General features: G+C 51.1%; 1 protein-coding gene across 1 annotated transcript in view; it reads left to right on the plus strand.

Moving 5' to 3' along the window:
- The first annotated feature begins 2,481 nt into the window (after positions 1 to 2,481).
- Positions 2,482 to 27,142, plus strand: part of DCHS1 (dachsous cadherin-related 1) — a 36,719-nt gene continuing 12,058 nt past the window's right edge. The window contains exons 1-6 of the mRNA XM_002693149.6: positions 2,482 to 2,757; positions 17,147 to 19,057; positions 24,926 to 25,114; positions 25,206 to 25,437; positions 25,547 to 25,783; positions 26,107 to 27,132. Coding sequence (XP_002693195.2) covers positions 17,267 to 19,057; positions 24,926 to 25,114; positions 25,206 to 25,437; positions 25,547 to 25,783; positions 26,107 to 27,132 — 3,475 coding nt within the window. The 5' untranslated portion in view covers positions 2,482 to 2,757; positions 17,147 to 17,266. The remainder of the gene's footprint in view (positions 2,758 to 17,146; positions 19,058 to 24,925; positions 25,115 to 25,205; positions 25,438 to 25,546; positions 25,784 to 26,106; positions 27,133 to 27,142) is intronic.

The raw sequence follows: 27,142 nt of genomic DNA on the forward strand, positions 1-27,142 counted from the left end.
ACAGGATCATCATGAAATATAAATATTTATGAATAATACATTGATTCATAAATATGGCTTTCTTTCCATATTCCTAGTTCAATAAATAATTTAATGCATCTTTTAACATGAATTAGCCAAAGCAGTATCTTCCTCATTATTAGGGTCACTTTTTCAGCCATCTTATCTATTTTCCAAAACAGATGACCTTCTCTTCAGTCCGAGGGCAGAATTTGGGCGAGGACACAGCACAATTTGAATCCACATGTAATGCAGTCATTGGAAACTTTATCCCAAGTTACAGGTCCCATTTGCATCACACTAAGACAGTTAGTGTTTGGCTTGCATCCTGCAAGAGTATATTCATGACCTCTAAAAACCACTTAATTTTTTTGCCTTTTAAAAATAACCTTTTAGATTTTTTTTTTTTACTGAAGTATAATATTCATATAGAAAATCATCTAAGCCATAAGTGTTTGGCTTAATGAATAGTCACAGAGTAAAACATCCATATAGCATCAATCAGGCCAAGAAAGAGAACATTTCCAGCAGTCTAGAATCCCTCACAAATACTACAGTATTGCTTTTTAAAGCACTGTTTATAAAACATCCTTAGAAACACCCAACACATGCAGTTGTAAGGCTGTATTACCAGGAATAGTTATCAAAGCTGGGACTATCGATTCTGTGGCAAGTGACCTATACAGGCATCCATTATTGAGGACATTTCAGGTTACTGTTCTTGGTCGAACAGTAAAAATAGATAGCGTTTATGGACCACTTACTATGTGCCAAGTATATTTACATATATTAAATAATTTAACCCCTAAGTCCTGCTTTGTAGATGAGAAAACTGAGTCAAAGACAGGTTAAGTGAATTTCTAAAAGCCACACAGCTTGTAAATGGCAGGGTCTGGACCCCAAGTCAGGCAGTCTGGCTCCAGAGTCCACAAGCTTAGTCACCATACCATACTGCCCTATCCAGTGGTTTGTTGTTCAAAATAAAGTAAATGAGAGCAAACCCTGTAATATGAGAGACTTTGTAAGGACTCAAGTATAAGGTTACTCCCTCTTTCCTTTGGTATGATTTTGGAAAAACAAAACAGCAAAAACCTCACCCTATATTCAAGCTTATATGGTATTTGCAGATGATTCCCAAATATTTATGTCCATCCCAGACCGCTGTTCTAAGCTGCAGACCCACCTAGCCAACAGGCACTTCAAAGTCAGCAGCCCAAATCAAAAGTCATCATCTTCCTAAATCAGCCTTCTGCAAGGTACTCTTCCTCCTTTCGTCCAACGCAGTGAATGTCACCACCAAACCCAGCTGTCCAAGCCAGAAACCTGGGTGCTATCAAGGATTCCAGCGTCTTCTTCATTGCTCTTGAAAAAAATCACACTCCCTTCTGCTTTCATCGAAACTGATCTCTCTTTCCAGAAGTTCCTGATTTCTTTATACCACTTGCACAAGTCTCAAGTCCAGAATACCTTTAGACTAACAGCCTACACTCAGTCATAAGGAAAGACAGAGAAGAGGGATCAAAACTCTTCTAGTTCTTATAACACTGTACACCTCCATCTGATGGACTTATTTTCATTTTCTCTCCCAGTTGGCCCCTCAAGACCCTTCCCACCTCCCTGCCCAGTTTCCATCTCGCTTTCCTTTTCTGAGAAGTATATACCCTGAGTGAGAACACCCACCCTAAATCTTTTCGTTCCAGTCCCTTCCATCTGGAGCCTCAACTTTGGGATAAAAGAGGAAGCGAGGAAGGGAGAAGTAGGCGACGAAAAGGGGGAAAGGAATAAAGAGCATGGGATAAACAGAAGTGATCGGAGAGAATGGAGAGATTCACTAGGAAGAAGAGGATGGGGAAAGAGAGATGACAGAGGAAATTGGGAGATAAGGGGATGTGGGGATGAAACACGGAGAAAGGGAGAAGGAGAAGCGGTTGGGGGGAAAGGTGGGGAGACAGGAAAGGAGAAGGGCAGGCAAAGGACATGGGGAGAACTGGTGCGGAGAAGAGGTGAGGCGAGAGGATCCAGGAGAAGGGATGGAGGATAAGGGTCTGGAGAGGAAAGAACGGAGAGATGGAACGAGAAGAAGACGATGGGAAGAAGGGAGAGGGGAACGGGGAGAAAAGGGTTCGCAGGGGAGGAGAATAGAACAGTGAGGGAGAAGAGGGGACGGTGGCGGAATAGGGGGCGGGAAAGAAGATGGAAGAGCAGGACGAGAAGGAGACTGGGACTCAGAGAGGGGATGCGGAGAACGGGACGGGGAAGGGGGACCGGGCGGTTGGACCGGGAGAAGGGAAGGGAGCGGGGACGCGGGGCGGCGCTGGGGCCGGATCCGGCCGGGGATGGGGCCGGGAAGTCGAGGGGCGGAGGGAGGACTGGCTGGGGGGGCAGCGGCGCGGAGAGCGGGTGGGGGCGGAGGCGGGGGCTCGCGGGCGGAGGGGCGGGGGTTCGGGTTACCGCGCGGAGGGCGGGGGAGGGGAAGGGAGGGGAGGGGAGGGGGCGCGGGGCCGCGGCGGCGAATCTCGCATCCTCCGCGGGGCGGCTGTGGAGGAGGCGGCGCCCCGGCGGCGGCGGCGGACGGACCGATCGACGGGCGGGGGCGCGCGGACCGACGGCCGGTCGCCGGGAGCTGCTCGCGGACTGAGAGACAGCGGCGGCGGAAGATGCGCAGCCCCAGGCCCCGCACGGGCGGGCGCTGCCCGGGGGGCTGACCGCGCCGGACGGCGCCCCAGGACCGGGCGAGGGAGCCCGCGCGGCGCGGAGGTTAGTGCCCGCGGCTGCCCGGCCCGTCCGGCCGCGCCCGCCGGCCCGCCGGCCTCTCCCGGGCGGCGGTGGCGGCGACCGAGCCGGGGGCTTTGTTCTGAGCCGGAGACAATGGGGGAGGGGGGGCCTGGGCCTGCGGGATGAGGGCTAGCGTGAACGTGAACGTGGGGGCAGGGCTGGGGGTCTTTGTGCTGCGTGTGTCATCGCGTCGGGTGTGTGGCGGCGTGAGTGTGCCGGGGGTGTGGGCAGGGTGTGTGTGTGTTCCTCCGAGTGTGAGTGTGAGCGCGAGTGCATCGCCTAGTGTGAGTCAGTGCGTGTCACTGGGAAGTTGTGTGTCTGCGTGTATGTGTCTGGCCGTGTGTACGTGCGTGTCACTATGATGGGGTGTGGGTCAGAGTGAGTGTGTGTCTGGTGAACGAGTCCTTGTGAGGGAGTGTGGGTGTGTGTGTGTGTGTGTGTGTGTGTGTGTGTGTGTGTGTGTTGCCCGCCTCTGTGGGAGCCATGTGTCAGAATGTGGAGGATGGGTGTGTGACAGACAAACTGAGACAAAGAAACTGAGGAGGGAGAAGTAAAGAGAAACAGGGAAGAGACAGGCCAAGCCCAAGCTGGAAGCCTGTCACCCAGACTGTTGAGTTTGGGTCCAGGATGCCTAGATCAGAATCCCACACAGGGGACAGAGGGAGGTCACCACCAGCCTCAGCCCACGTGGAGGGGGTGGGGAAGGGGAGGTCCAGAAGCACAATGAACTCAGTGTGGCGTGGGCTGGGCCCGCAGCCACGGGGTCATAGGCCAGAAAAATATTGTTGCTAATGTCAACTCCTCAAATACCCACAGGGGACACAGTCACAGGCAGCACACATCCACAAGAGATGCCTTCACAGCCATCACATGCCCCTCGGAAGCACTGACAGAGCCAACATACGTTTACAGAAGGTGCTCTGAGAACAGTGCACACCCACAGCAGAAATGGTGCAGCCAACACGGGACTCTGTCAAAGCCAGCACACAGCAAGGGAGATACGGTTGCTGCCAGCACCTTTCCTGAGACACTGCCGGAGCAACATGCATCCACTGGGAACCTGTCACAGCCCACCAACATCTAGGTTGTACTTCAGGGCTGTCTGTACATAGCAGGTGTCTCAGAGACCTGACAGTAATGGGATGCTGTGTTGCAGTCACTCTTACCAACACCTTTTTGTACATCCCATAAGAAAAACTTTTAGGTGTCATGCACACGCCACAGACTGAGCAGTCCCAACTGCTGAATAAACTCCCATTAACTTATGATGCTCACACCAAGTCTTCTCACCCATAGACCTCCCAGGGTTACCCTCTGGTTCCTTGAAAACTTGGGGACTTAGATCAATCTTTCCCTCACCCCGTACCCTGCCATGGTTCTAAGTGTCCCTCCAAGTGCAGCCTCACAGTCTTGAGTTCTTCAGCTCCTATTGCCATCTCCTCTCCCAGGACCACTCAGTGCAACTGGTCTGTCTCTGAAATTCTGTACCTGCATTCCACTCTGCCCACAGCCTCCTGAGTCCTTTGAGCTCCCTGATGCCCTCACTCCCATTCCACTTACCCTTCAACCTCACAGTGATCCCTTGCCCTTAACCTTTTTGCTTTTTCCTAATCTTCTCTTTCTGGCTTTATACTCTCCTTCCAGTTTATATGTCCAAGACCATCACTTCACCCACTCTTTGACCGCTCTGTTCCTTTGTTATTGTCTTTAGACCACCCGTCCCACAAAGTCTCAACCCAGCTGGAATCATTTCCCAACCACACCAAGTGATGCTTCTATAAATTCATGCTTCTATAAATTGCACCCTCAACTGGGCCCTCCATAAATAAACAAATAGATGAAATATTTTCTAGTTTTTTACATCCCTTCACCTTACATCCCTCATTGTCTTCAGCAGATTAATTAGTCAACCCACTGGATCATTTATTCTGCAAACACCTATTAAGCACCTACTGTGTGCCAAGCAGTGTGATAGATGCTAGCATTACAAGGGTGAACAAAATAGATGTGGTCCTTGCCCTTATGGAGCTTACAGGCCATGGGGTGAGCACGGTGATGTGGCAGCACGTAGCAGGCCAACCTGAGCCCTTGAAGGGGAACTAGACGAGGGTTTGGGAAGGAAGTGGCATTGAAGCTTATGCTTGATAGATAAGTAAGAGGCTACCAAGCAAAGGAGAGGTGGCGGTGAGGTGGAGCATGTGGAGAGTATGCCAAACCAATGGAGCAGCACTGGAAAACCCACATTAAGAAAGTATTGTATGTCTGAGGGGAAAAGCAATCCAATGAGCCTGGCACTGATAGCACGACGTGAGGGTGGGTCAGAGAGTCTGGGAGAGGTGAGAAAGGGTTAGTTAGGTTGTGTGCTTTCTAGGTCACATGATTGCTTCCTGAACCCGGGGAGAATTGAAAGTCACCGAATCATTTGAAGCTGTGGTGTGATATGATCAGATTTGTCTTACAGAGACCACTCTGACAGCAGTGTGGAGACTAGAGGGAGGCATCTGAAAGGAAGGGGATAGCTGGCTGTTGTAGGAACCCAGGAGGGGATAATGCTGGGCTGAACTGGAAGAATGGCAGTAGAGGTCGAGATAGTAGGTAGCTTCAAGAATGCTTTAAGCAGTGGGGTCAGAAGGACTCAGTGACAGAATGGATACGGGGGCTGAAGGAGAGGGAGGAAGGAAGGAAGAGCAGACACAACAGACAGACCTGGTCTGTCAGCCACCCGGAAAGTTGAGGCCATCCAGTTTGAATTCCCTCAACTGTTGCAGATCCCATCCACTTCAGCCTCAGGGGAGACCTCACTCAACGAAGTAATCTTGAGTCTTATCCATGTGTCTGGTTTCTCCCTGTGCACTCGTTCCTCCTATGAGCACATGAAGAGCCTCCAGGCTCTCCTACTTTCCTGCACTCTGAAATACCTGACTATCTAAGACGCTCTCTCGCTTTGCTTCACTGCCGTGTTTTGTGAAAAGCTCTTCTGCACCAAACTGTTCCCACCTCCTGACTTCCCATTTATTCCTGCCCCATCTATGTAACTGCTCTCCCTAAGATAACATGACTTCTCGTTTGCCAAATTTAGGGGCTTTTTTCAAAAGTCCTCAACTGCTTGACCTCTTGGAAGGGTCCAACATTGTTGACTGTTATTTCCTCTTTGAATCATTCGTGTCTTATGCCTTTTGAACCACTATTTTATTCTGTCAACATTCGATGAGCTCTCATGTCCCAACCACACTGCTAGGTGCTGGGAATATGATGATGGAAGACACTGTTCCTACCCTCGGCAAAGGAGACAGGCAAATAAACAGATGATGATACAGTAGGGTGGGATCTGTGCATCCCTCTCTCAAAACACCTCCTGACTGTTCCTTCTCTGTCTACTTTGGGGGCTCCTTTGGGTGGCACCTAGGGCTTCCCAAGTGGCGCTAGTGGTAAAGAATCCGCCTGCCAATACAGGAGACACAGAAGATATGGGTTTGATCCCTGAGTCAGGAAGATCCCCTGGAGGAGAAAATGGCAAACCACTTCAGTATTATTGCCTGGAAGAACCCATGGACAGAAGAGCCTGGCAGGCGACAGTCCATGAGGTCGCAAAGACTGGACACGACTGAGCGACTGAGCATGCATGCATGCTGTGTGATTGAGTGACCCCTAAGTGTTATGATTTATTAGAGGTCTGACTTGGACCTTCTTATCTCACTGTATACACCCCTCTGGGTGATCTATCGCATTCATTTCCAGGGCTTTAGTTATCATCTGAGTAAGCTGATGACTCCCAAATAACTCTTTCTTCCAGATCTCTCTTCAGACGCCCAGACCTGCAGACTTGCTTCCTTTTGGATTTTTACTACTGAGCCCATACTATAGAGTCCCCTAACATGTCCCAGACCTGAGCTCATCTTTCCTTCCTCCCCAAAACCACCGTCTCCACTCAGTCAACAAGCTACAAAGCCAGAAATTAACTGTAGCCACTCTCTTCTCTACATGTCCTATAACCTAGAACCTCTTAGTTCTTCTTCCTTCCCAGCTTTCTCTGATGTGCCATCCCCTTTTATCCATGGGCTCAGCTACTGCCTCCATCTCACCATATTTTCACTTGAACTACAGCAGGAGCCTCCTAACTTGTCTCCCTAGACAAGTCTACTTCTAGTCTGCTCTTCCCTCTTCCAATCCAATCTTTTCCGTAAAATGCAAATCCAGCCATAGCATTCCCTGCTTGCGTTCTTTAGTATCCTTACACTATCTTGGGTGAGACTTCTACATTAATGAGGCTTCAGAGATCTGTCACGATCAGACTTCCCCCAGCTTCCCCAGCCTCATAGCCTGTCCTGTTTCCATAGTTCCCTCACATTGCAAGTCCCAGCCATGCTGAATTCCTTGTCGTTCTCCAAAGACGCTGCATTCTTCCATGCTTCTGGCCCTTTAGACATACTGCTCTCTGCCTGAAAAGCCCTTTACTCCCTTTGTCTCCTGGCTGACCCCGTCCCATCCTCAGCTCTCTTCTCAAGCTCTCCCTCTCCTGACCACCAGACCAGCTTGGAATCCTCTTGTCTCACTGTTGTCATTGCCTCTTTGCTTTTTCTCTCTCTGCCTGGGCTGGGGCGTCCTTAATGGCAAGGTTACATGTTATTCATCTTCACATCCCCCAGGTTCCTCTATAGACGCTTGGCAATGAACAAATGAATGAATGAGGCACCTCACAGCTCCTCCCTCACTCTCATTCACTCTTCAGAAGACTGACTCCTGGTCTCAGCTGCCCACACAATAGAGTCATTTCCACACATGCCCACTTACCCAGTAGAGACGTTTCCAGTCCCCTCCCCCACAAGTTGTCCTTCCTCCCCCTACGCTCTCCTCTTCTTTCTCTTTCACCTGGGCTTCTCTTTTCCTGGATCCTCTTCCTCTCCCCCAGTCTGTACTTTATTTCTCTTTGATTCAGCTGCCGAATATCTAATAAACACCAGAAATTTGCAGATCCAAATCTGTTGGACCATGTGGTTGTTGGGGTTCTTGGAGGGAGTGGAAGCTGAGGAAGCTGTGACATGCTATCAGGCCACAGAACCTCGGTTCTGCTCCATCTGTTCTACTCCACCAGGCCCCCTTCCTAGGAGGTGTCACAGGCTGCCCCTTCTGCTAACAGCCCCCTCACACATACCACGCTGTGCCCTCCTGTTCCTGGCACCCAGACCCTTCCCGTATCAGGTTCCCAGATACTTGTGCCCTCTTCCTCTTTTTTTCTGTCAGTAGTAACAGAAGTAAGATCAGACTTTCTGATGCCCTGGCACCTGCAAGCAAAAGCCCCTCTGATGGGTTCAAGCTATTGGATCCCATCACCTTCCTGGGTTCCTGCTGCCTGCCCCTGCCTTCAGCTCTGGTGTCTGTGTTTCCAGGTAATCCTCTTCCTTCTGGACATTTAAGCCTCTGCCACTTAGGAGGGGTTTCTCAGTTCCTCTGTCCCCTGTTGAGAGGGCATCTCTTCCTGGCAGTCCACCTAGAACCCCCAGGCCTGTTGTTTATGTTTTTCTGTCTAAGTTGCTCAATGGAGGGAGCTATTTCTTCTCAGAGCCTGGAACACACTCTCATATTCTTGGTGAGGAAGGAGGAAAGGAAGGAGGAAAGGAGGGCTATGCTTCACACTTTCCAGTCACACCATTTGTCACCTGGATCACCTTAGCTTCTCTGAGCTTCCCTTTCCTCAGTTGAATATGGAGGTAACAGTAGAGTTGTTTTGAGGATTGAGAAAGAAAGCGGCTATTAAATGTTCAACTCTTAATTTAGTTTGTTTTACTTCCACAATCTCAGTCCCTCCACTACTCTTCTTCTTCTCAACGTCTCATTCCCCCAAACTCGTTCTTCCCTCTACATCTCCAACTTCTCTGCCTTCTCACCAGCCTCCTGTGTAGCCTGGACTCTCCTTGTGAGAGTTAGACCTTAAGACCAGGCTCTTGCTGCTCATCCCGCTACCCCTAGCTCCCTCACCCTGCCCTGCCCATCCCTGCCCAAGCCTCCCAACCTGTGAACACCATGAAGGCAGGGATGTGGTCTGTCCAGGTACTGCTATGTCTCTACTGCTTAGTATGGTGTTTGGCACATTGTAGGTCTTCAATAGATACTAACTGAATAAATGTATCAATGAATGCCCTGGACCCATCCCTCCTATTTTTCCCTCTGTCTTCTAGAAACCTCCAAGCCTCCTCTGGTCATTTCCCCTCTCACCACCTGACCTCACACCCACCTGACCCTCAGCCTAGACTCGTAACTGCCGTGTCACTGGATCACCTCTGATCCACCTTGTGTGCGAGCTGGAATTACTCTCCTACCCAGAGTTCTCCTCAGGCACCTTCCCTGTTTGGTTGCCTGGCCACTTCCATGACCCTTTATCAGGCTGCTCCAGGTCCTCCAGCAGAGAAGCAATGTTGTAGATGAGAAAGCACTAACTTTGGAGTCTGTCGGAGCTGAGTTCCAGATAATCCTCTGCTACCTGCTCTGAGTTTTTGTCTCCTCACCTGTAGAATAACACTTACCCCGGGGTTATTGTGAATGTCTGGCACGTAGTAGCAGCCAACATTCATTGAGCCTTCACTGTGTGCAGGCCACCATGCTAAGTTTTTCGTGCCATTCTTTCATTTAACTCCCCTATCAACTATATAAAGCAGGCACTTTGATCCCCGTTTTACAAAAGAGAAAACTCAGGCCTAGAAAGATTAAACAATTTTCCCAGGATTACACCAAAAGCTGCAGCATCTGAATTTGACTCAGCAGAGCCCATCTTCCTAACCACTGTAGTAATAGTTCATGCTTGTGCACTTATAAAATGCCTACTCTATGCCACACACTGTTCTAACTACAAGTACACTGTAGTGTTATTATTGTTCCTATTTTATAAAGGAGCAAATGGAAGCACTGAACATTTAAATGGTTCACTAAAGGTTACATAACTAGCAAGTGAGAAGCTGGAGAGAAATCCCAGAGTTGGTTTGGCCCAAGTCCAGTCTTTGGCACTGTCCCGTCCTTCCTCACCGTGACACATTGCCTCTCTTTTCGAGGTGTGCAGTAAGCACATGTTGAAGGATGAATCTATGCTGACATCTTGTCTATGGCTACTTTATTCATTCCCTGTCATTTCCCATTGCAGGAGGCTTGCTCCCTTAGGAGTCTCCTGAAATGATTCTCCCCAAGATCACTATGACCTTATTACTGCTAAAACCAATGGGCATTTCTCAGTCTTCATCTTACTTGGCCTCTCAGCAGCATTGGACTCTACTGACTCCTCCATCCTTGTTGAAATGCTGTTTTCTTAACTTCTGAGATATGGCCTCCTCTTTGTTCTCCAAGAAGAATCAAGCTCTCCTTGGCTGCCCCTTGAATCTACTCTTCCCCAGCGTTCTGTCCTAGTCTCTTTTTTCTCTCCACACATCCTAGCTGATGGGTCTCCGCACCCATGGCTCTCAGTTACTCCTTGGTTGGTCCAAATCCATATCTCCAAACAGACCTCTCTCCTCAGCTCCAGACCTGCAAATCTGTGTGAGGGACATCCCCATGAGAAGACCCCAACAGGCACCCCCAAAATGGCTCTCCTCTGTGGTATCCTAATGGCCCCACATTGGTCATCAGACCAGCACTAACTGGAGTCAGTCTAGAGCTCTTTTATTCCCTCACCCTTCCTGAAGGGTCAGTGGCCAAGTCTTGTCAACCTCACCTCCTCACATTTTTCTTCTGTGTCTACTCTGTCCCACTGCTACTGGCCTGGGCTGCAAACACCTTATCCTTGGTGCCCCTCCTCCCATGGGTTCTCTTCTCCAGGTCTCCACTGTCTTGCTAGGTCTCTCCCTTCAGCTCCCCTGTAATTTCTGCCTCGATCCATCTTTCCCTTCTCCGTGAATCTCAGGCAGTGTGGAGTGCATACTCCTGGGATAAGATCAAGGCTATGTCAAAAGGAGGACAAAAATAATCACTTTTTAGGTTTTGGTAAGCTAAGTCTAGATGGTCAAACTTTAAAGATAACCACAAGAAATAGAGAAATAAAATGGATAACTTTAAAGTCAGTGAAGTGATAAAGACATACTAGAAATGATAAGAACCTAATTCTGAAGAGTAACTTTTCAGGGGGGGGAGAAGCCATGCAACTGGAGTGGGTACAATCCGCAACTAGATTAGTAATCGTTAAATAAATAAATGTTTTATTAAAAAAAAAGAAAAGGGTATGTTAACTCAGGACAGTTGTTTCACTCCCAGCCCGTTTCCTCACTGAAAGGTGGGACGCCTCCCTGACCCGGGCTGTTAGGATGATTAAGATGATTAAATAAGGCACCGTCTATGAATTGCCAACACACTAACAGCTCAGAAAAGAAATTTTCCTTCTGCCTTCTCTGCTCACATCCGTCCCGGCCTCTCCCTGAGGTGCCTAATGGGAACCAGTCCTCGGGAGGGACAGAGCCAGGCCCAGGCACTGCCCAGCTGCCCATCCATGAGGTTGTCCAGGGGACATCCAGGGGAGCCAACTTGTCAGCCTTCTCCTCTTCCTCCTGTCTTCACTCCTCCTCTCCTCTTTTCTGCTCCCCACACCCGCTCCCCAGCCCTAACTCCTTCCTTTATTTATGCCCCCCCTCACTCCAGCCCAGCTGTTCCCGTCTCTGACTTGCCTCCCCTTTCTGTGTGAACTCCTCACTCTTTCCTTTGCCGACACACACTCACTCTCCCCCAGTCTTGCTCTCAGTCATCCCCTGTGAGAACTCTCACCTCTCTTCCTTTCTCCTTTATGCCTGGCCCTGTACCTCCACCTCCCTTTGCCCAAGGCTACCCTCTTCTTCCTCCCCTTCTGGGCCAATCTGCCTTTTGCAGCCCCCTCCTCACCCTGTTGTCTTTCTGGTCCCTGCCCCTTCCTGGCCCTGGGACAGGAAGTTGAGGGAGGAGGCCTGCGAGGTGCCAGCTCCCCAAGCCTGCTTCCCCTCTGCACCTCAGGCCACTCCTCTGCTTCCTCCTGGAGCACCCTTCCCTTGTGGTCCCCCTGCGACTCCCCCACAGCCCACCTCTTTCCTCTCCCATGTTCCCCCTGCTCCCAGGTCCTGTAGACACACAGGCTGTGTGTGTGTGTTGGAAGGGCGGGGGGGGTGTGGATTGACATCACATTGCAGGCCCCAATGAACAGTCTCGCCCCTCCCCCTCCTAATGAGAACCAGCTGTGGTTCCAGAGGCCCAGATGTGGGGCTAGAGGGGGAGAGCAGGATGGAGCCAGAGGACAGAGTAACAGGCCCGGGACGGGGCAAGGGCATGTAGCAAGGAGATCTGGGCGGGGGAAGCACTGTGACCAGTCTAGGGGGAGAAAGAAGACAGATCTGGGTAGGAGGCAGGACAGACTGGGAAAACAGACAAGATGGATGGTTTAGACCAGATCTGGGGGAAGGGGTGGGACAGACCTGGAGAGGGAAAGAGACAGGAACAGGGAGGAGGAGCAAGTCTTGGGGAAGAAGCAGTGAGAAACCCTGGACAGATGGGGAGATGGTGCTGAGAAGAGAGTTGGAGAGAGGATGAGACAGTCTCGGGAGAGAGTCTGGAGTTCGAGTTTGGAGCTGGAAGCCCTGGAGCAGGAAGTGATGAGGCACAGTCCAGACAGGCCTCAGGGACCTCAAGGTCACAGCTGCAGCCGCAGAGCTGACCACGAGTGCCCCGGCAGCGTGTGTGAGAGCGTGCCGGCGTGTGGGTGGGTCTGCCAGTGAGAGTCTGCGCACGGGTGAATGTGGTCTGTCTGTGTCCATGAGAGGAAGGGTGTGTGTGAGTGTGTGTGTGTGTGTGTGTGTGTACGTGTGTGCGTGCTTGTCTACGTGAGGCCTATGGGAAAGTGTCTTTCTGTGTGTATGTGTCTGTGTGGACAAAGGCATGCCTGTGTGTGTCTGTACGTGTGCCTGCATGTGTGGATAATGGAGGAAGGTTCCAGGTGAATGAACGCGTGTGTGTGAGTGATAACCTGCTTCTCTGTATGTGTGAGGAAGGGTATCTCTGTATATGTAAGAGTAGCCTCTGTCTGTGTGAGTGTGTGTATGGAGTGTGCCAGTCTGCCCGTACTCGAGTCTGTGCATCTGTGTGCCTGGCTCTGTGTGGGCCTGTGACTTCATGAGGAGGCACCTTTGTGCGTCCACTGTGAGGGTGTATGCAGGAGTTTGCATTGGACAGGGACCCAGGATGGCACCAGGAGGGCACCAAGGTCTGCACAACTTGGGAGAAGGGGCATCTGCCTGGGCCTGGATGCCTCCTCAAGGCTGATCACTCACCTGAGAGCTACTTCACACCATTCATGCATCTTTTCATTCAGAAAACGTGCTGATCATGTGCCATGGCCCTGTGCTACACAAAACGGTGATTAAGATACAGTCCTGGCCCTCGAACAGCTGACATTCTGTCTCTGGGTGCAGAGAACCCTAATATAGAATGTAAGAAGTACATTGACCTCACTGTCCGTTATCTTCTCTGCCCACCCTGCTTTCTCTGCACTGACTGATTAAATGAACAGGACCCGTTCCTAACCCTTGACCCTTACCCCAGTCTCGAGGCCTAGATCCCCGACCCTGGCCATTGCACCACCTCTGTACACGGAGCCTCTCCCCTCTCTGGTCAGGCCTGTGTTCACTCTGCCCTTCTTGTTCTCAATTCCTCTGATCTGTTATTCCATGTGGCAGCTCCTTAGGCTTTGCAGACTTGACCTCTGGGAAGAGGGGTCTTAGTGAACCCTCCAACTCTGAAGCCAGGATGAGGCTTCATCCCTCATCAGGGATGGTGCTGGGAACCCAGGTGAGAGCACCTACAAAGTGCCCAACTCTGGGCTCCCATTTCCATCACCTGTGATTTTCACAAAACCACAGATAGTAGGCATTACCATGGCCGTTATATGGATTAGGAAAATAGCATTCAGACTGGACTCAAACTTCAGGGTCCCAGCTCTTTTCATTGCCTCACACAGGTGGGAGAGATGGGGTTGGAAGTATAAGTAGAGGGTCAGAAATTCTTATCCCTGGGGAGGACAGGAAGTCCTAGAGCAGAGCAAATCTCGAAAGACCAAAGGACACACTTCAGTAGCCACTTCTGTGGCCACACTTTTGACCATGGTGCCTCGGGGCACAGGCTCACGTGCATCTGTGTGTGACCGAGTTGGCATGTCCAGGGACATTTCCCCTTCTGTCAGTAGGTGAAGGTGGTGGTGTGCAGTTATGAGATTCTGGCCATGCATTCTGCACTGATTGCCTGCTCTCACGATACCTCTACCAAGTGCTGGAGAACCTGAGACTAAGACCCTCAAGCTGCTGCCCTTAGGGATCTCCTGATTGAGTGTGGCAGGAGAGGAGAATCGGGCAGACACATGAGCAAAACAGGGCTGCTATGCAGTCTGTTGTCAGTGTGCATCCAAAGCAGTGAGAGCCCAGTAGGCTACACAGTAGGCACTGCAGGGAGGTCAAGGAGATAGCATAGAAACATCCACAGAAGACAGTATCTTGAAGTTCGAACAGGAGACGGCCAGTTGGACAGGACCTTTAAAGGATATCTCAGGACGAGAGCATAGTTCATACAAGGCAAGAAGTTGTGGGGGGAACAGTTGAGGGGTTTAGTGTAGGAACGCAGGCTGCAGTGGGGGAAAGTGAATGTGAGGCACAGTGGAGAGATGGCGGGGCTCAGGTCAGGAAGGTGTATTAAGGGGGTTGGGCTTTGTCGTGTGAATAGACATTCTATACTTAGTGTCCATGAACCCTTAAAACTGCAGACACAGTTTGGGTGTATGCATCTGCTTTCTTTTTATCCAGAGTGGGCAGCAGTTTTCTGCCATCAGCAGCGGTGAACCAGTGGAAACCTTTTGTCAGGGGTGGTTTGGTGAGAATTGTGAGGATAGCTCCAGTGAGGAGGACGTGGATTAAGGGATCCAATCCAGGAGGCACAGGGAGGATAAAGGACTGTGGAAGGAATCGAAAGGAGGGATGACAGTGCTTGGACCTGGACAGCAGCAGTGTGAAAACAGGAAAGTGCAGGCTTGAGATAGTGTCTCATTGAGATAGTCAGGTTTTGACTGAAGAAGAGCAGGGAAAGCAAGGAGAGTTTCTGAGTGGTGATGCTGTTCGCAGGAAAGGGAAGGGAGGAAGAAAATCAGGTTGAGGTGAAGGTTAGGAATACCTTGTAAGGGAGTCCGTTTTCTGGGGGGTTACATGTCTCCAGCACTCTCCAGAGCTGGAGATTGCAAAGTCATCAGCAAATAGACATAAAATGATCAATACTAAAGCTGAAGTTCCAATACTTTGACCATTTGATGCAAAGAGCCAACTCATTGGAAAAGACCCTGATGCTGGGAAAGATTGAGGGCAGGAGGATAAGATGGTTAGATAGCATCACCAACTGAATGAACATGAGTTTGAGCAAACTCCAGGAGATAGTGAAGGACAAGGAAGCCTGGAGTGCTGCAGTCCATGGGGTCACAATGAGTCAGACACAACTGAGCAACTGAACAACAAAGAAAATAAAATGACTGATAACATTTTTAATTGAAGGCATGGGAGGGGATAAGATCACCGAGGCAGTGTGAAAAGTGGGAAGACGTGCGGCCCTGGACTGAGTCCTGAGGGGCACCAGTTTTTAAGGGCAGAGGAAGAACTTGCCCAGGAGACTGAAGAGTGGACATAGAAGCACAGTGGAAGCAAGAGGCGGGGTGTCACCATGTGAAGCCAAGAGGGCTAGGCTTCAAGAAGCCAGTGATCAGTGATTCAGTATTCCAGAATGATGCAACAAGATGAAAAAGTGTCCATTGGATGCAGAGTGTAGTGATGGTTGGAAACTTAGTGAAAGCAGTGTCACGGGAGAGGAAGCCTCTCTGCATAGATGGAGGAGGGTGTGAGAAGTGAGAAACTGGCAGAAGTGAGCAAACCTTTCTCCACTGATTCTGCCCTCACTCAGTCTACTAAAGGCCTTCCTGGGACTTTAGGCCTCCTTCTCCTTGAATATCAGCAGTATTGGAAATGCTGTCTCCCTTAGCATTGTTGGCACCACCCTTCCCTGGATTTCTTTCTCTCTCTTTGGCCAGTTAAGGATGCCTCTGTTCAGCTAATGGTTCGGGCCAGAAATTTGCCCATCATCCTTGACTCTTCCCACTCCTCATCCTCTGCCTTCAAGCCATCGTCAAGCCCTGGCCATTCTACCTGCTAAACCTTCCCGCAGAGCTATCCACTTCTCCCCATGTTCATTGCTGACACTCATCCAAGACTCTATCAGAGCCACACCCTGGCCTGGTGTGTCATGAGGGCTGTCCTAAGATAACTTCCCCATCTGTGTGATCCTGTGTTTACAAAGGGGCAGCAGCGGTGATTTTCACAAGATGTAAGTCATATTGCAGTACCCTCTCTTAGAATGCTTTCATGGCTTCCATTTGTCCTCAGCATAAAGTTCAAATCATCAGTATGGCTTCTGACCCCCTGCCCCATTTCATCCCTTCTGCCTCGGCACTCTATACCTCACACACAGGCCCTACACACCCCCAGACACTCTCAGCCCTTTCTTGACAGTAGACTCTAAGCCTCTCTTTCTGTTCCTTCTTCTGAGTCTTCTCTCATTCTCTTCCCCTTCTCTGCCCACCGTTGTCTAGCTAACACCTACGTTAAGTAGATCCTGACTTGAATGCTGTTTCCTCGGAGAAGCACTCGCTGACTCCTTACTGTGATCAGCCCCTCCGTGCTCTCATAGCTCCCTGCACCTCTCCCTCGAGGGCCACATCACACTGCTAATTACTTGTCCAGTTCCTGGACTGTTTTCTTTATTCACTGGTATGTCTTCAGTTTCTCCACAAAGCAGGTACTCAATCTCTTGTTGAATAGAGTAGAGAGGGAAGTGGAGCCAAAGGGGTGTGTGTGTGTGTGTGTGTGTGTGTGTGTGTGTGTATGGGGAGAGGGAAAAGGAGACAGAGAGGAAGGGAGAGAGAGATTTAAGCATATTTAAATGTTACTAGAAGACTGGCAGAGAGGAAAATGTTGAGGTTCAGATGACATTGCCAAGCACATGGTTATTGAGGTATTAGTCCTGAATAAGAAGAAAAATGAGAAAGAACTGGCCACATGTTTAAGTCTAGAGATGGAAAGAAGGGAATCTGAAGGCATTCAGACCTGAACAATAGGAATAAAACAATCTGCTGGGAGATGGTGGGGAGCAGGAATCAGGATGGATAGGACCTGTCAGTTAAAGGCTGCGGTGGAATCCTGAGGAGCTTCCTGGGCCCAAGATGGTTTGAGGCAGCATGAGGGCCCTGTGGGGAGCTGAACACACTTCAGTCCTGGTGTGGCCTGGACCCCAGCCTCCCTGGAATGTTGATTCCTCCCCCATCATGACTGTTTTCCTTCTAATTTTCTCCCAGGTCAAAGAGAGTGAGCTGGAGCCAGGGTCCAAGTTGGACCTGATCCAAAACCTGAGATCAAGCTGCTCCTGGAGCCTGGCCTGGAGCTGGATCCCAAGGCACAGCTGGACTGGCCCTGCCATGCAGAAGGAGTGGGCCACTGCACCTTCGTGCCCGGGCATGCAGATCCCCAGGCCTCTCCCCCTGCTGTCATTGCTGATGCTGCTGCTCCTGGGGGCGGGGGCTCCAGGTGCCTGGGGTCAGGCTGGGAGCTTGGACCTGCAGATTGATGAGGAGCAGCCAGCGGGCACGCTGATCGGGGACATCAGTGCAGGGCTTCCAGCGGGCACAGCAGCACCTCCCATGTACTTCATCTCTGCCCAGGAGGGCAGCGGGGTGGGCACGGACCTGGCCATCGATGAACACAGTGGGGTGGTCCGTACAGCCCGTGTCTTGGACCGAGAGCGGCGGGATCGCTACCGCTTCACTGCAGTCACTCCCGACGGTGCCACTGTGGAAGTTACCGTGCGAGTGGCTGACATCAATGACCATGCTCCAGCTTTCCCACAGGCTCGGGCTGTCCTGCAGATACCTGAGCATACAGCACTTGGCACCCGCTACCCACTGGAGCCTGCTCGTGATGCCGACGCTGGCCGCCTGGGAACGCAGGGCTATGCCCTGTCTGGTGATGGGGCTGGAGAGACCTTCCGGCTGGAGACACGCCCTGGTCCAGATGGGGCCCCAGTGCCTGAGCTGGTAGTTACCGGAGAGCTGGACCGAGAGAACCGCTCACACTACATGCTGCAACTGGAGGCCTATGACGGTGGTTCACCCCCTCGGAGGGCCCAGGCCCTGCTGGACGTGACACTGCTAGACATCAATGACCATGCCCCAGCTTTCAATCAGAGCCGCTACCACGCTGCTGTGTCCGAGAGCCTGGCCCCCGGTAGTCCTGTCTTGCAGGTGTATGCCTCTGATGCCGATGCAGGTGCCAATGGGGCTGTAACTTATGAGATCAACCGGAGGCAGAGTGAGGGTGATGGACCCTTCTCCATTGATGCACACACGGGGCTGCTGCGGCTGGAGCGGCCGCTGGACTTTGAGCAACGTCGGGTCCACGAACTGGTGGTGCAGGCTCGGGATGGAGGGGCTCACCCTGAGCTGGGCTCAGCCTTTGTGACCGTGCATGTGCGAGATGCCAATGACAATCAGCCCTCCATGACTGTCATCTTCCTGAGTGCAGATGGCTCCCCCCGTGTATCTGAGGCTGCCCCCCCGGGCCAGCTTGTTGCTCGAATCTCTGTGTCAGACCCAGATGACGGTGACTTTGCGCATGTCAACGTGTCCCTGGAGGGTGGAGAGGGCCACTTTGCGCTCAGCACCCAGGACAGCGTCATCTACCTGGTGTGTGTGGCTCGGAGGCTGGATCGGGAGGAGCGCGACGCCTACAACTTGCGAGTTACTGCCACAGACTCAGGCTCACCCCCACTGCGGGCCGAGGCTGCCTTTGTGCTACACGTCACTGATGTCAATGACAATGCGCCTGCCTTTGACCGCCAGCTCTACCGACCCGAGCCTCTGCCTGAGGTTGCCCTGCCTGGCAGCTTCGTGGCGCGGGTGACGGCCCGGGATCCTGACCAGGGCACCAATGGTCAGGTCACCTACAGCCTGGCCCCAGGCGCCCACACCCGCTGGTTCTCCATAGACCCCACCTCAGGCATTGTCACTACAGCTGCTTTGCTGGACTATGAGTTGGAACCTCAGCCACAGCTAATCGTGGTGGCCACGGATGGGGGCTTGCCCCCTCTCTCCTCCTCTGCCACAGTGAGCGTGGTCTTGCAAGATGTGAATGATAACGAGCCGCAGTTCCAGAGGACTTTCTACAACGCCTCGCTGCCTGAGGGCACTCAGCCAGGAACCTGCTTCCTGCAGGTGGGTAAGCCCCCCAACACACAGTGGAGTGGTGCTGTGGACGGGAATGGATCAGAGGGTCGCAGGGGACCTCAGAGCAGGAACCAAGACTTGAAGGTGCTAGCTGTTGATGGTGACATTTGCCAGAGGGTTCAGTCTTATTCAGTGAGCTGCACAGTCTGTGCAGAGGGTGAGGGTTACTGAGAAGATGAGAAAGCAGGGTGCAGGAGCTGGGCCAGGTGATCAAGGGGTTGAGAGAATCAAGATTGGATATTGAGAAATGTGTCTTGTGGTGTGAGGAGGTGAGAGGGGACTCTTTAAAGTTTCAAAGCTGTTCTGCAAGGGCAGAGATGGAGATTCTGCACACCCATGTGGCTCCTGTTCCCCAGGGGAGATGCCAGCATTTACAGAGCCCTCCAATCCTAGATCAGTGCTGGACTGTCCTGGCAGATATATCCATCCATGCTCTTGGAGCTGAGCCCTAATGCGTCTTGGGATCAGGCACAGGGATGAGAGATAACAGGAAGTATTCAGTGAGATCCCAATGTCCAGGAAGACCTCTCAGAGGACGAGGCAGGAGCCCTGGACAGGCTGAGGGAGCCACAGACTTCCTGCAAGTCAGGCCTGGAGGAGATGGGTGGGGAGGCATGCAACTGGAAAGGCAGGCCAAAGCCAGATTGCAGAAGTCCTTGGACACCAAGCTGTGAGGGGTTAGGACTTTACTTGGAAGGCAGAGAGGGTCGCTGAACTTCTTTGGTCCAGAAAAGGCAGGATCAGATGGTTTTTTCTTCGTTTAAGACTTTATGTTTGGGAGGCAGTTTTTGATTCACAGCACTATTAAGTGGAAGGTGTAGATTTTCCATATGCCCCTTCCCTGACTCACACACTGTCAGCATCCCCCGCCAGAGTGGTACATTTGCCGCAACAGATGAATCTACATAACCATCATTATCACTCAAGTCCATAGCTTACATTAGAGTTCGCTCTTGGTGTTGTACCTTCTATGGGTTTGGATAAAAGTATATTGTATGTGTATAATGGACATATATAATGACATACAGTGTAACACATAGAGAGTAGTTTCACTGCCCTAAAAATCCTGTTCCCCTCATCCTTCCCTCCTCACTACAGATTGTTTTTGTTTGGTTTTTTATTTGTTTGTTTTTGTTGTTGTTGGGCTTTATTTGGCTGTGCCACATGGCATGTGGGCTCTTAGTTCCCCAACCAGGGATTGAACCCATGTCCCGTGCAGTGGAAGCATGGAGTCTTAACCACTGACCCACCAGGAAAATCCCATGTTTTATGTTTGTTTGTTTGTTTGTTTGTTTGGAAGCTAACTTGCTTTAAGGGTGAAAATAGATTAGATCAATGGTAAGAAATACATTGAAAACTTAACTTAGCACTGTAGGCCTGGCACTGTGCTGGGTCCTGAGAACAAGGAAAGGAGACAGTCTTGTTCCCAGGCAGGTCACAGTCTAGGCAAGGAGATACACCAGTAGCTAGTGATACATCATGTGGCATATGAAGCGCTATGGAAGCCTAGAGGCAGACCTTTGCAGAAGCGGTGATACTTTGCCAAGGGGATAATATGGGGTGTATGGACAGGAACTCCAAGCTCACAGAAAAAGCTGAAGGACACCATGATATGTGTTTATGGGCAGCATTGTTCAGGTTGGCCTCAACTGTGCTGATGAGAGAGTTATGGGGAGACAAGAGAGTAGACAGGGACCGGATCATCAGCTTTGACTTTATTTTAAAAATCACAGGGAACCAATGGGAGGTTCTAGGCAAATCTGATATGTCTTCTGGAAAGATTGCTTTGGCTCTCCCACAGAATTATGGATGCAGGAGAGGAGACTGGAGGCAGGGAGGTCTCTTAGGAGGAAATGTTTATGTCTCAGAAGACCCCTGATCATCTTCTAGAAGCTGCTGTTTGCCTAGACTTTCAGGCCAGTGCCTGGACCTGGCTGACCTCCCATTTGGCCAGACTCTGGGTGCTTGCCTGCCTACTGCTGTCCAGCTTCCACCCACTCTCCCATGTGTTTACTCTCCCTCTTGGCCCAAGACCAGTGGGCTGTGGCTTCTAACTTCCCTCCTCACTAGTGCCTGAAGCAAGAGGGCATCTCTCCAGGTGGTTTCCTGGAGTTTTTACTAGTGGTAATCATAGGGAAGCAGGGGTGAAATTGACCACTGGGTGTTCATAACCTTTACAAGAAGTCTTAATATTTGATTCATTCAATATTCATTTGAATATCTGTCAGTAGGGACACAGAATACAGTAATGATTGAGTAACTGCTACCTAATTCATAGAATTTACAGTTTAGAGGGGAGATTCATATGCAAAGAAACAGTTCTACTGCAATAAAAGAAACTTCCATATGGAGATATATATGAGTTACAGATGGGCAGTTTGAATGTTTTCCCAAAGGAAAGGACCTTTGAGCTGAGACAAAGGATAAGCAGGAGCTGACGAGGGAACCAGATAAGGGAAGGGTTCCATACAGAGGTGACATGCAGAGAGAAGAGCAAGAGCCTGACCTGTCTGACTTGTTCAAGGACCTACAAGTGGCTCAGTGTCTCTGGAGTTTAAGGTGTGAGATGGAAGAGTGAGATGAGACTGCAGGAGGCCAGACAGTGAGGAATGAAGCCAAGCCAAGGAGTGTGAGCATTTTTATTTAGAAGACATTGAAGCTTTTTGAGTAGAGGAATAATTTGATCATATTTGTTCTCTCAAAAGATGCTTTTGTTAGTGCAGAGCAGTGGTTCACAACAGCTGGTGATTCTGCCCTCTGGAGGGGACATTTGTCAACATCTAAAGACATTTTTGGTTGTCACAACTGGTGGGATTGATCAGTACCTAATGGATTGCATGCGTGCGAGCTCAGTTGCTCAGTTGTGTCTGACACTTTGCGACCCTTTGGACTGCAGCCTGCCAGGCTCCTCTGTCCATGGGATTTTCTAGGCAAGATTACTGGAGTGGGTTGCATTTCCTCCTCCAGGGGATCTTCCTGACTCAGGGATCGAAGCCACGTTTCCTGCATCTCCTGCATTAACAGGCAGATTCTTTACCACCAACTGGGAAGCCCATTTAGTAGATAGAGATGCTGCCAAGCATTCTAAAATGCACATGACAGCACCACAACAAAGAAATGTTTGGTCCAAAATGTCAGTCATGTGGAGGTTGAGAAGTCCTGGTGTAGAGGACAAGACTGGAGGGTTAGACACCTATCAAAAGGGAACTATAGTAGCCCAGGGGAGAGATGACTCAGGCCTGAGTCAGAACAGTGATAACGGTAATGGAGAGGAATAGACAAATAAGAAGGATAATGAAGATTTACTTGGTCCCCAGTTGACTGATATGTCGGCAGAGGAAAAGGGAAGAACAGATTTCTGGCTCGAGCAGCTGCGTAGATGGAAGAATCATTAGAGAGAGGTTGGAATGATCATGAGTTTAGTTTAGGACAGGTTGGATTTAAGGTGCCTGTGGGACATCCAAGTGGAGATGTTGAGCAGGCATCTGGATGTACAAGTTGGGAGCACAGAGGAGTGGTCTGGGTCAAAGTACAGATCATCATCAGAGCCACAGCAGTGGAAGAGAAGGCACTCAGAGAATGTGTAGAAGAAGATGCCAAGGAAAGGTTCCAGGGAACAACAGTGTATAACAGACAGAGTAAGGGGAGGTGGAGGAAGGCTGGACAGTGGGGAAGCAGTGGCAGGAGAAGCAGGAGACACTCCTGGGAAGGAAGTCAGCATGGAGCAAATGCAGTAAGTTTGTGGTCTAGTAGGAATTTTAGATAGTTCACACATGAAGGTCTTTATTTCCTCCTTGCATTAATGAATTTGATGAGAGCTGGAGGCTGGGGGAGGGTGGGGAAACAAGAGGAGAGAGGTGAGGTTAGTTACAGCTTTCAGGCAGAGCTGGAGAGGGAGCTGACCAAGGTTGGACTGTGAAGAGGGGCTGAGAGCCTGCTAACAATGGAGGCTGTGCCTTTGCAGTGAAACCTCTGAGCAGAGGCTGCACAGGCCAGAAAACTCACTTCTGCCTTGGTCATTTCCAGTCACTGACCCCTGTGCCTTTTGGGGTCACTTCCTGACAACCTCCTTGACCACTATTTATTGCTTTCTTCCTGCAGCAGGTCAGAGGGCAGAGGTCTTTAACAGCTTCTGGAGATGGTGCCGCAGCTGTGCTGCTGCCCACCAGATGGATGTGGGGGGAAGTTTGTCTCCTGGGATATCCGGGCCCATGGCCACAGTAAAGAGTTGGAGCAGGAGCTGTTTCCAGGGCTCAGCATGGCAAGGTCTTAGTGTCTCTCAGGAGAGTAAACAATGGCACAAATCACTTCTGTCAAGGGCCTGGGCAACAATCAGAAGTCCTTGGCTCGGCTTCTCTCTGAGCAACATTTTCTGGCTGAGAAAGGGGAACTCTCCAGCTTCCTTTCCACAGCATATCATGACCCTGAGGCCCTCATAGCCACAAAGAGTACTTTGTCACAGCTACAGCAGTCTGCACCAGCTAACCCACTGTTGAGGGCCTAATGTGCACCCAATTTATAAAACTTGCTTTGAAAGAAGTTTTTGTTGTAAGGCAGGGCAATCCAAATGTCTGTTTACTCAATGAACAAATTTACATAGAGTACCTACTGTGCGCCTGGCCCTGTCTTAAGCTCTGAAGCTTTTGGAATGGGGTTTCCCGCTGATCTGACTCTGAAATGTTCAGAGGCTCCTGACTTTGGTGTCCAATCATAAACCCTACCTGAGCCAATCTGGGAGATGTCTGAGAAGTCACCAAGAAAGCCTTTCCCTATTTCTTAGTTTGGGAGAACCCCTGGAACTTAATGACCTGAATATTGTCCTATAGACCTGCAGTTCTCTGTCTCTCATTTCCAGTGAGATTGGCTCAAGAGATGAAGGGATGTGAAGGATGTATAAGCCACATCCATAAATGCATAGAGCAGACCCTCATCAGCCCAGCGATCAATCAGATCCCACTTAATGACCAAACTCAATAAAGGGCAGGCCTATAACAGCAGTCTGAATAACTCTGTAGGTCAGCCAGTGCTCTGCTTGGAGTGATTCTGAGACTTGGTGATGTTTATTAACTTGTTGTGACCCACCTGGAACTTGATGTCACAGCCCTTAGCACTTTCCTTTTAAATATAGTTGGTCCTCATCCGTTTGCAGATTCTGTATTTGTGAATTCACCAACTGTCTAAAATTTCTCTGTAACCCTTGAATCCACACTCATGGAGTTTTCACTGTCATTCCCGGACATGTGCAGAAGGATGGAAAATTCAAGTCTCTCGATGAGCACATTCCAGCTGAGGTCGAACAAGGCAATGCCCTGCCTTCGTGTTTCAGCTCTTATGTTGTAAACAAGGGTCCTTTTCGTGGTCTATTTGGTGCCACATTTTTCACATTTTTGTGCTTTCTGTTTGGTGACTTTGTTGTTTAGAATGGTCCCCAACTGTAGTGCTGAAGTGCTGTCTGTGTTCTTAAAAGCAAGAGGGCTGTGCTGTGCCTTATAGAGAAAATACTTGTCAGTTTCACTTAGATATGAGTTGTGCCATTAGCCCTGAGTTCAGTGTTAGTCAGCCAACAATATATATTAAATAAGGTGCCTTTAAACAGAAACACACATAAAACAAAGTTATATATCGATCAGTTGACAAAAGTCAGTTGTGATCAGAGGCTCATAGGAACCTAACACAAGTGGTGAGATCTGAGCTGGGTTTAGAGTTTAGCCCGTAACCTACCAGTCCCTTCTGTGTATCCACCATCCAAAGACTCTGGGCACCAACTGGCCAAGGGTCTGCTCCTTCTAATTGATACTTAACTATGGCTTTTCTGGCCAAAAAGATGGGGCATCACTCACCCCAGCCTCTCCCCAGGTGACAGCCACAGATGCAGACAGTGGCCCATTTGGCCTCCTCTCCTATTCCTTGGGTGCCGGACTTGGGACCTCAGGGTCTCCCCCGTTCCGCATCGATGCCCACAGTGGTGACGTGTGTACGACCCGGACCCTGGACCGCGATCAGGGGCCCTCAAGCTTTGACTTCACAGTGACAGCTGTGGATGGGGTGAGTGGGCAGACTGTGGGCAGGTTGCGGGGAGGGCACTCAGCAGGGCCAATCAAGACCCACCTGACTTAATGGCTGCATGTCTCACTAGGGAGGCCTCAAGTCTATGGTATATGTGAAGGTGTTTGTGTCAGACGAGAATGACAACCCACCTCAGTTTTATCCACGGGAGTATGCTGCCAGTCTGAGCGCCCAGAGTGCACCAGGCACAGCTGTGCTGAGGGTACGTGCCCATGACCCTGATCAGGGACCCCATGGGCGACTCTCCTACCACATCCTGGCTGGCAACAGCCCCCCGCTCTTTGCCTTGGACGAGCACTCAGGTGAGGATCCTCCCATTCCCAGGGCTTGCCTCCCCACCTGCCCTCCACCCCAACCCTTCCAGTGATATTCTGTTTCCTTATGTATCTCCACTTCTGTCCCTCCTCCCAGGACTATTGACAGTAGCCTGGCCCTTGGCCAGACGGGCCAGTTCCATGGTGCAGCTGGAGATCGGGGCTCGGGATGGAGGTGGCCTGCAGGCGGAGCCCAATGCCCGAGTCAACATCAGCATTGTGCCTGGAACTCCTGTACCACCAGTATTTGAGCAGCTTCAGTATGTCTTTTCTGTGCCAGAGGATGTGGCACCAGGCACCAGTGTGGGCGTAGTCCAGGCACACAATCCACCAGGTATCCCTTATCATTATATCCACGTGGTGCCGTACCCAGACACCCCAATGTAAGCCTCAGGTATAACACCACTGACAGTCCCAATACAAAGCTCTCTGGTTCTAGTCCGCCACCTCCTTGGGCGTGGTGTAGGCACTCTGCTTCATCCCCAGGTACACGAATATCACCCTAGTGCCACCCAGCTTCTCTGCCAACACCTGCCTCTCCCCTAATACTTTGAGAGGCCCAGATGTGGACACTACCTAGCCCTTTTGGGGATCAGAGTCTGGGCTCCAACTTAGAAGGTGTCCCCATCTCTTTTCTGACTGCTCTCTTTTCCCTAGGTCGCTTGGGACCGGTGACCCTTGCCCTATCGGGGGGCGATCCCCGAGGACTCTTCTCCCTAGATGGGGCCACTGGGCTGTTACAGACACTTCGCCCTCTGGACCGGGAGCTGCTGGGACCAGTGCTGGAGCTGGAGGTGCGGGCAGGCAGCGGAGTGCCACCGGCTTTCGCTGTAGCTCGGGTGCGCGTGCTGCTGGACGATGTGAATGACAACTCCCCTGCCTTCCCTGCGCCTGAAGACACAGTGCTGCTGCCATCGAGCACTGCCCCAGGGACCCTCATCTATACACTGCGGGCTCTGGACCCCGACTCAGGAGTTAACAGTCGAGTCACCTTTACCCTGCTTGCTGGGGGTGGTGGGACCTTCACTGTGGACCCCACCACAGGCCACATACGGCTTATGGGACCTCTGGGGCCTCCGGGGGGGCCAGCCCATGAACTGGAGCTGGAAGCCCGGGATGGAGGCTCCCCACCTCGCACCAGCCACTTTCGACTGCGGGTGGTGGTACAGGACTTGGGGACCCGTGGGCTGGCTCCCCACTTCGACAGCCCTACCTACCGTGTAGACCTGCCCTCAGGCACCACCCCTGGAACTCAAGTCCTACAAGTGCAGGCTCGAGCACCAGATGGGAGCCCTGTCACCTACCACCTTGCAGCAGATGGGCCAGGTAGCCCCTTTGGCCTGGAACCACAGAGTGGATGGCTGTGGGTGCGGGCAGCACTGGACCATGAGGCCCAGGAGTTGTACACACTGAAAGTAATGGCAGTGTCTGGATCCAAAGCTGAGTTGGGGCAGCAGACAGCCACGGCCACCGTGAGGATCAGCATCCTCAACCAGAACGACCACAGTCCCCGCTTGTCTGAGGAGCCCACCTTCCTGGCTGTGGCTGAGAACCAGCCCCCAGGGACAAGCGTGGGTCGGGTCTTTGCCACTGACCGAGATTCAGGAATCAACGGACGTCTGACCTACAGCCTGCGACAGCTGTCAGAAGACAGCAAGGCCTTCCGCATCCACCCCCAGACTGGTGAGCACTG

The sequence above is a fragment of the Bos taurus genome, chromosome 15, assembly GCF_002263795.3.
Source record: "Bos taurus isolate L1 Dominette 01449 registration number 42190680 breed Hereford chromosome 15, ARS-UCD2.0, whole genome shotgun sequence".
Taxonomy (NCBI): Eukaryota; Metazoa; Chordata; class Mammalia; order Artiodactyla; family Bovidae; genus Bos; species Bos taurus.